The sequence below is a fragment of the Sinohyriopsis cumingii genome, chromosome 9 (genome assembly GCF_028554795.1).
Source record: "Sinohyriopsis cumingii isolate HCF-2022 chromosome 9, ASM2855479v2, whole genome shotgun sequence".
NCBI classification, from domain to species: Eukaryota; Metazoa; Mollusca; class Bivalvia; order Unionida; family Unionidae; genus Sinohyriopsis; species Sinohyriopsis cumingii.
This window is the reverse complement of record NC_142969.1, coordinates 28,774,099-28,784,584: the sequence shown is the minus strand read 5'-3', so window position 1 is coordinate 28,784,584 and position 10,486 is coordinate 28,774,099. Positions and strand designations below refer to the sequence as shown.

General features: G+C 33.5%; 1 protein-coding gene across 3 annotated transcripts in view; it reads left to right on the top strand.

Moving 5' to 3' along the window:
• The window catches only part of LOC149791459 (uncharacterized), a 51,845-nt gene extending 47,890 nt beyond the window's left edge, over positions 1-3,955 (top strand). Inside the window, exons 7-9 of one of the 3 annotated variants that reach the window (XM_089969997.1) lie at positions 8-156; positions 2,048-2,084; positions 2,579-3,955. In XM_089969997.1, coding sequence (XP_089826123.1) covers positions 8-156; positions 2,048-2,084; positions 2,579-2,686 — 294 coding nt within the window. In that variant the 3' untranslated portion in view covers positions 2,687-3,955. Of the gene's footprint in view, positions 1-7; positions 157-2,047; positions 2,173-2,578 lie in introns of all 3 variants that reach the window. The other 2 variants (XM_089969996.1, XM_089969998.1) reach the window with 2 other exon arrangements.
• Positions 3,956-10,486: the final 6,531 nt, after the last annotated feature.

Below are 10,486 nucleotides of genomic sequence, written 5' to 3'. Positions count from 1 at the left end.
TTTACAGGTAGGGGAATATCAACCGGGAATAAAATTTTGGTTTCATAGCACTGGTCTAAGTTTTCCATTAGTACCATCGCCTTGTCCTAATCAAGTTGCATGCAGTCATTGCAGCTTCAACACTGATTCCGCTCCCTCAAAAGCTCCAGATAACAGGTTGGTGTGATTAGTGTTTTCCCAAGACAATACGCTGCAATGGAACCACAAACACTCCCTGTTCCTGTTTGCTTCAATGTTCTCGGTACACCTCTTCGTTCACCTCTGTTCTTTAATCGATGATGCCGTTATATCTTCATTTCTCCATTACAACGTTTTGTGCCTCTACTACAAAATACATATTACCGTTTTAGGATAGGTGGTCCGAGAAATATTTGCCTAAGTATTTTCCTTTTTTAAGCTTTGATAGCTCATGTATGAATATTAAGGGAAACGTAGACACTTGCACCGAAAGAACATCACACTGTTTGTATGTGCATCGCTAAAACTTCATACACTTCTATTTCATCGTCCGTTTGAAGTCAGTTACGAAGTTTTCTGCTGATTGCAGATCACTGTAAGCTAAGACAATTGCAGTGCGTTGTGACATCACCAATATCATGTGATACAGTTTTGTTAATCTTAAATTAACATGTCATTTAATCCGCTTCACAAACATTCTCAATCTTGAATTATATTATACAGATTAAATACAAATGCAATCAAATCCATATTTCACCTTCTCATTTAGTACGAAGTACTTTCTTACCTGCGGGCACACGGGATTGTTGATAGCGTTGTTGCTAATGATGATTTTGCAATTGGATTTTAAAATAACGCATAAAAAGCAGTGAAGAAATAAATAGATCCGAACGCAAAACTACCCGATTGAGACATTAACCCCATAGACCACGGTGTTTGTGGACGACACACATCACATATGCGTTATGCAGTATTAACGTGGTCGCATGTGCTACAGGACCTGAGCAGGATTTACTTGTTTCTTGACAGAAATCGTGCTTAACTATCTTTAAAGAGACACGGTAGCCTGGTATATATATTTAAATTGTACATTTCCCAAAAGTAGAATTTGACACGACAGAAGTCTGATCGTACTTGGCAAATTAAAAATATGTTAATTTAATTTCTGCATTATAAAATAACGATAGGGAGAGAGAACGGGTGGGAGTGAAAGGGAAAACTCACCCAAGGCATGAAGACATTGGAATTCATCAGCATAGTACATCTGCAGTGAATTAAAAAATTTGCCAACATCAGCTGCAAGCTGACTGGAAAATTTAACTTGCCCTTGGAAATAGTGGGATTGTCCCAAACATAATATCCCAGCATTAGCAAACAAAATAAAATAAAAACAATGATGGGATATTTGAAGAAAATTGTGTAAATGTATTTTTATTTTAACTTTTGGGGGTTTTGTTTGGCACTTATATAAGACATGATGATAATTAAAGTTGTCAAAATTATATATTAATATAATATATGTCTATAGATATATAGATGGGGAAAGGGTTAAAGTGCTGATATAGTTAGAAGCGCAAACACACACACACACACACACACACACATATATATATATATATATATATATATATATATATATATATATATATATATATATATATATATATATATATATATATATATACATTAATCAACAAATAAAAATAGCATGCCCAGACATGCTCATTAATCCACGATGACTGTAACTTTTTGCAACTTAACCGTGAAAATTGTGGATAAGTTTAATCTGTCAAAGTCAAATTTCGTTGCATAGTTTCTACTGGACTATTCGCGGGGTTGTGTGTACATTCGTCTATATGTATCAATACAATATCTGTACATATAACAGTCGACAAAGTGTGGATTTCACTCTATAACTATGTGCGAAGCACCGTCGACAATAGGATTTGCAATTTTAAAACTTTCTCCATAAGTAGATATGTCTGAAACAGAGAACCAGGCTAGAATTCCTACAGTAAGCTCAATGCATCTAGCGACAGAAAAGGTTAATGAGTAACTTTCATTAAAACTATGTTCTTCCTTTTTTCAGCGAAGGAATTCCAACAATCGCAGGTCTTGGAGTAACGGTAGGCGTAGTTCTGATAGTTGTCATTATTTTGGTCATCATGTTGATAAGGAAGAGACGAGACAATAAAGACAAATTACAAAGAGAGTGTAAGTAATGAGCGAGAAATGAAAGGTTGTCACCAGATTTACTGTTCTCAACTTTTAACTCGTCTGAAAATGCTCTAGATCGCCAAACACGAACAACCTATTTCGTTGATATCACAATGATCCATCAGTGGTAATGTGGGACACTCTAAAGAGATAACCAGTGTACATTTTGCAACGTATTTCTCAACAACAATCTACAACATTTATCCGTGTAATCGCCTCTTTTATCTAACTCGCTAATTGTTCTTTCTCGGGTAGACGATTCACACCGTTTTACTTATGGCATGTTTACTTACATTAACGTTTCTTCTGTTCTTCATTTTACTCTCAGTCAGCGTATACAACTTAAGTTAGACACAAGCAAAGTAAGCAGAACTCTCGTATGAAATTTATTGATTCTTTCCAGTATGGTGTGGTCAAAATCAACGGTCACTTCCAAAACCTCCCGAAAGTACATACCACTCAATTCCAGGTCAACATGACGACACGAGGACGGTTAATAATGCATATGTGAATGATGCCACTGCATGTGGTGCCACTGAAAACAGATCTACACAGCAACAAGATGCCGACAATCATGATGACCATGTCACTACTACGACCGCGTAAACTGAAAGAAATCAGGTGGAGCCACAGGGAAGTAAAATCCTAGATGGAACATATCTGACGGTCATCTAAAGCTTATACAGGACAAGGATACAAAACGTGGAACTGTCATTCTCGCAGATTCAACCTCGGCAGTGTTCATATTGAAAAGAAACAAATTAACAAAGGACATGGAAACAAGATCGGAAAACAGTGCCAAAAAGAATGAAAACCTTGATAATAATAAGAATAATAATAATAATAATAATATATATATATATATATATATATATATATATATATATATATATATATATATATATATATACATATATATATATAATCATTTCTATTCAGAACTTACATGAAAATAGGATGAATGTGTTTAAAGTTTCGAGGTCATCCTCCGAGTAGTTTGGAAGGAGTGACAAAACGCTTGTGCTAACGGACAGATAGACAAATTGAGATGATCATTTATGCTGGCCTATGCCAGGTAGAGCTAAATTATGCATTATGATTTCTTTGCGGCAAAATATATGCAATGAAGAAATATGGACAACATTCACAGGTATCACTTAATGTATGTTTGGATATGTATTATTGCTGTCCATATTACTTTAGCCTCACTTGATGGTGTAAGATTCAAGGCACAATTCCTCATTGAAAATTACAATTCATGCATTACTAAAAGGACTTTCACATTAACAGTGTAGAAATGATACATCTGTTCACATTGTAGAAATGATACATCTGTTCACAGTGTAGAAATGATACATCTGTTAACAGTGTAGAAATGATACATCTGTTCACAGTGTAGAAATGATACATATGTTCACATTGTACAAATGATACATCTGTTGGTACTATTACTGCATGGCATTACAGTTCAGCATTGTAGTAATTCTATCTGCTACAAGTATTTGGACATAACAATGTCGTATTGTTACTATATCACTTTTTTTGAGATCACGAAATCAGTGTTGCCATGTTACCTTGCAACAGGGTAATATTAAACCATGGATTTTGGCATAAGATAATGTTACTGCATGGGTTTGGGTATTACCATTATAGTATTGTTACTACATCCGGGTTTAGAAAGCACAAAGTCGTTGTATCAGGATAATTAATTGTTATATGCGGGGTTTTGACATTAACAGTGTTGTACTATGACATTTACGAACAACATCGATCTTTTCAATTTGCGATTTCTTATGCACAACACTTTTGTCAAAATGAGGTTGTTTCTGTGCATTTCCCTCAACATCCAATCGTATATCATGATGGATTCAGCAATGGACAGCCCACACACACGCACACACACACACACACACACACAATTCTACCATGTCATTATTTTGCAACTTAAACAAAAAATGATTCATGAAAACCGTACGCCATTTGTCTAACGTTTTTTTTAAATATGTAGCAGCGAAATGTTGAACTAAACACGAACGTTTACCACACAACACTGACCTATGCGTTTACTGTTGCTTGCTTGGAATATGATCATGAAAAGAATATTGAACACGTCATACATCTTATCATTCAATTTTTTTTAAATAGTTGACCATCGACCTGACGGTAAATGGTTAGTAACTGAAACGTTATTAATAAGATTATCGGTAGATAAGCGACTGATAATTAATGAAATTCTGAGGCATTAATGTTGTCCCTTTGGTACTAAACTGGTCGGAAGCAATAACGTTATCTAAAGAAGAACAAAGATACATTTAAAACCTTCACTATCTGCTATACATCAAGGTCTTGCCAAATTAGAGAGAACTGGTTCGAAGAATGCATATAACCATTTTCAGCTGATTTGCGTGTTTTTGCAACTGGATTGTGTTTATTGGGAATTGCTGTTGGTATGGTCGGTCCACATACATTCTCTGAATGCAGCACATCAGTTGTATACATTATTTAGACGCTTTGAATAATAAGATAAAACGTTTAAGTGTCCTAATGTATGACGCAATGTAACATCTTCCATCATCGAATTCAATAATACCGATTACGTAATGATTTACACAACATGCCAAGTGAAGTCAGTTTTTGTTTATCATCCATATGTACAACAGATACTGCCAAAACACTTGAAGGAAAGCATGTTGAAATAAAAAAAAAATTTGTTCATTTATATACATTGCATATGTCCCTGGGAAGACCTCATTGGCGAAGGGAACAACCGGTTTCGATCATTTATCATGTTATAAATGTTTCTCATAAATGAATCTTTATAGAGGGATAAATCAACATCACATCATTTGCAAGGCAATATGTCTATGTTAAAGTCAATGCTAGTTTTGAACACGAATTATGTTTTATGGTTCCAACTGATAACAAAACATGGAAAGCTCTCTTTTGCATTGCATATAATTGATTTCGTTGTTGGTTACAGCACTAAATGCGATCAACATCTTACGAAATCATAATGTGATAGATACCTACAAGGGTTATGCACATTCATGAAGTACATTGCAATCTTAAAATGCTTATGTTAGGTTCAAACGTGGAATAACTGCACATCATGATAATGACGAAACTATTGGCGTGGAACAGTTACACTCTGTGCACAAAGAGCAATGCATAATTTTTAGAATTTAACAGGTGGAGAACTGCATATGTATCTAATCATCCTAATATAATTTTCGGAGTTTGAATCGAAAACTTAATCCGTTTCCTTGGACCAAATTACGTGGCCAAACTTATCCTAATAGTGACTGTTCAATAATCTTGACCAGTACAACGTTATTCACATATATTTTGTTTCATACTACCTTAATGCCAGCAAATGAATTACTGAGGGGTAACAATTAACATATTAAATGAGATTCACAAATGAAGATAGAACAGTTCCATATATGACTATTATGTACATTATTAAGAATCTTATTCTCCTGAAAGTATAAATTATTCAGTGCCTTAAAAGGAAAAAGCGATTTTGTTCTTTGCTCGTTACAAATACAATTAGAATCTGCAAATAGAATTTGCAGAGTATAAGAAATAAGCGCATACGTTTTTCAATAGACAAATTGTTCATTCATTGGAAGAAAATGGGTAGTACGACCTAATACATATAGTTAACTAGTGTCGCATAAATACAGCAAATAACTACAGCAGCAATAACAAATGCTATGCATTTACAAGAAATTGGCGTAAAACTGTAACAATTAAGACTACCAAAACTTAATTATTTCTAAATTGTTTGTCACAAACACTTAAAATGAAATTTCATATGAATAGCATGTGTGCTAGTTATGATTGCATATATCATTGGCAAGTTCTTTTCCTAAAAGAAAGACCATACCTTATTGGCCTGGCAGAAAAATAGCGAATAATCTCAATGAAAATGGCAGTGTAGTTAAATGCAAAATCAGATAAATATACAAAAAGGACATAAATAAACAGTCAAAAACATCGCTGTATTACATCTGCCACAATCAGCTTTAAACCCGACAAATGGTTGGGCCTAGCGATACAAATCTTAATCCATGTACATTGATTTTGTAATGGAGTCTTAAAAATATGGCAACATACGCGTGAAGGACATACCATTTATCGTACGGAAGCGATGATCTTTTGAATGTGAATAACTCCAACATTTTATAGCATACACATATATTTTGATATTTCGGACAGAACAAAAAAATAAATAAGGAGTAACGCAGGTAGATTTGAGACATTGTGAATGCAATAGGAGAAAAGGATGACACTGAAGCTGTATAGAGTTTAATGTATGAATGACTCTTCAACAAAAAAGAGATATCGATAACTATAAAGCAACTATCAAACTTTATGCATTCTCAAAATTTTGTTTCACAGGATACTTTGCAGAAATCAATATACATTCTTTGGTAAACAAGAATTCGATGAAATACTTATATTTTCCTTTCACAAGCAGCAAACATGCACATAGTTATGTATATCTATACTGTATGCTTAATTTTGTCCGTAATTGAGGGCTGGAGGCTTTGCCTACCCGACCTTTGTCATAACTATAAGTAGTAGACAAGTCATTAACTTGAATTAGAGTTTGGGACCTGACCTTATTTACGAGGCAGTGGGTTTTGTTCTGTTGGTAATCTATTACGTCGTAACTCATGTAAAATTTATATATAAAGGGGACTAGCTAGACAAATAATTAATTCCAGTTTCATATCGGTCTTTAGGAATATATCATCAGAGTTTGCAGCTGTGTTCAGACATAAATCAATGAGAATTATTTAATTCGTTCATTGGAATTGCAGTTCTCATTGACTTTTGGACTTTAACTTTACTTTGAGATTATTGAGAATTCTTTAAAAGACAAAATGGATTGTATCATTCTGGTGCATTAGGACATTCACGAAAATTTACGATTATTCGGATTGGTATTTGTATCCTTTTGGACTTGTGATATAACATTTAGGATTATTCGGGATTGAGTTCACAATAAGTTTCTCTTAAATTTTAATTTTGTAAGTTAAAGATATAGAACAGTATATGTTGCTTTTGCATATTTGTGTTTAATGGTTTAAGAAGAGCCATAACACTAGGCACATTCAAATAAACAAAGCCACAATGCTCATGCTCACAAGATATATGTTGTTTGCGTCTATGATGGTCAGGCAAATATAGAAAACAATGAGATTGATAGATAGATAGATGCAGAGAGAGAGAGAGAGAGAGAGAGAGAGGGAGGGAGGGAGGGAGGGATGTATCGATCGATAGATAGATAAACAGATATATAGATAGATTCTTGCGATAAATGATCATGCAGTTAGTAGAGTATACTGCAGCTGTAAGTATTACGAGTTCAGAAGAAGTCAATACCATACAAAATGAAAAACGCAATTTGTTGGAATTCGATGACCTTGCAACACAGCTGTAACTTACGAGGAACTCGAGAGTATTTTGTTTTGTATAAAATATGAGTATTATTCTCACGCTTTACTGTTCTTTTAGTGCATTATGAAGTAATAAAATCACATAACATTTCTTTCTTGCTTGTGTGGTAGGTACGAAATTAATTTTAAATTAGTTTTAATGCTAGAAAAGCTAAACATAATCAAAACCCTGAGTTACTGATACCACAGAAACGATCATCCTAGGCCAACTTTTAAGTATGTCATCTATGTCAGAGAATAACGATTTCTACGCATGACATGCACTATTTCAATGCGGGCGTGCCTTGGTGTAACGTGGATAACCTATATGCAATAATGTATCTCTGCAATATCTTACAATATATTTAAAAGGAAAATATGGAGCAAGGGCCATTTTCGGCCCTTTTATGAAAAAGAATATCTGTAAGTTTCTCCCATTACAGTAGTCCATATTCGCGTCACACCTGTCTACATTAAATATGCCTATAAATTTCATTTTTGATACCATGACAGGACTTTTAAACATGAGATTGTGTGGTAAATCGAAAATTAAATGCTCCGTTTCAGCAACTTGAAAAACAAAATAAGATCTGAGCTCATATCCAGATCTAACTGGGTTTCCAAATACTGAGAATTCATTATGAAAATAATCATTGTTCATAGTATCATATTGAAACAAGGTTGCGCTTATCACTAAAAACTAAACAATTCGTGAAGGTTAATGTCTAGATAGGTTTGTCATTTTTTTCAGTTGCACAGTCTTATATACACATAGCTGTGAACAATTAGAACCACATTTTATACACCTGTCAATGTTTTGCAAAAGCAATCTACAAAAAAAGAAGGTATGCTTATATATTATTTGTTTCAGAAAAAAACGATGGTTTAACGTTCTTATGCAATTTTCAGTCTTTATTAGCATCTACTCTAAAATTTCCTGTTAACGTTTACAGCATGGCCACCTTCGTAAGATTGGACTTGCGGGTTAGAGCAACTTGTGGTATTGCCATCAATGACATCCACCATTAGCCGGAACTGGAATTGTGTTTGAATGAGTTCTGTGACATAAACTATTATCACAGCTGGAGCTGCAAAGCACCACGATTCCCCAAAAAGCCAAGCCCTCTTGCTTTTGAAATAAAGGAAGTTGATATATAGCAAGTTATTCCATAATCTCAAGGATAATAGTATTAGTATTTCAAATGTTTGATTAACATATATTAGCATCACAAATAAACAAACAAAATTGAAGTGGTTTAACCTGGAATTTTATAGACGATTTCACTTGCAAATTTATTTCCTTTCAGTTTCAAAAGATTTGCTTTAGGAAGTTAGTGCCCTTTTGGATCTATAATATACTCTAGTCAAAGTATCTACACAGATTAACTGATTTAAACGCTAAAAATTTTAAAGACACTTTTGTTTAAAAAGATTGAATTTAGTGCTGTACATCAACATGTATTGCTAATTGATGTTTTTACTAATTACCTTTGCGGGCTAAATAAATAATAGTATTTATATTGTGTAAAAGTTTGCTTCTAAAGCATTTAAAGGCAATGGCAAATATATATGCTCTTTTGAAAGCCTGGCCATTTTAAACAATTCTATAAATGTATTGCAATGTGTATAGTACTTTCGTTCCGGCATAAGATTATTATCGCAAAATATTCATAATGTAGTGCTAACTGGTTAATCGTTTAAAAGGAATGCAGCACGAACATGGCACAATTCTCTTTGACATCCATTATATTGCGATGCATCTTAAACAGATTAATCACTATCATATATGGGTGTAGAGCTGGTACTTTTTCGAGTTTAATGGCTAATATCCTTCCAGTGCGTAACATGTTTCCAATATCGTGCAGCATCCATTTGCTGGCAAACTGAATGTTCAAATAATTAATAATTCGTTTCCCTCATCGCTAAAAAAATAACATTACTAATATCCTTAATACCCTATGTATCATGCCTATTCAATCATTATATGCTCCAATTGCACAAAAAACAAAGATCTGAACGAACTACCATGATTCAAAACTTAGCGATCACAATTAGTATTGCCATTTGATTATTTCAGCTCAGACTTAGGCATTCTGCGCTGAAATGTTATGTGACATCCAACTTTATAATTTGTATCATGTATGCGAACCAATATAAACATAACGTTAAATACCCTGCTTAGAATCGACATTATTTATAGTGTTGGCAACATAAAAAAAAAATCTTTTGCAATATTTTCTTTATGATTACTAGGATCCAATAAAACCCGATAAAAATTTAAATTTATAAGTAACTGCGTAAAAGTATGTATGTATTACAAATATGCAAAACGTTTTGAAATTAAAAGTGTCCTTTAAACTGAAAACATTTCTCCCTCTGAAGAAGTATTTTATAATATGTGTGGGTTGCCTATGCGTTGTCAAAATTACCTTCATTAAAACAAATCACGCTTTATTTTTCCACAAATTATGAGAACGTTATATTTCTTAAGAATATGTGCATTTAAACGATTCACCTTGAATAGTTAACTGGCGTTTTCGACATTATTCAATAGTCATTAACTCAGAAAAAGCAGGAAGTTTACAGTTTTGCATTTGTCAAACAAAATATTTTAAACATTAAGGAATGTCAAGGAGAATGAAAATTCATCTAATATTTACCAAAGTCTTATCAAGTGGAGTTTTAAGCATATACTCAAAGCAATTGCCAGAATACCAATGACAGTGAAAGCATATTTGCTTTTTTGAATTGGAGTTCGTCGGTTCCAAAAGTGGAATAAATGATTGTTTCTGCTTTTGTCACATGTAATATAGCATTCTAAACAAATATATGACACTTTGTCATATAAGTGGTGCAAATTTTTC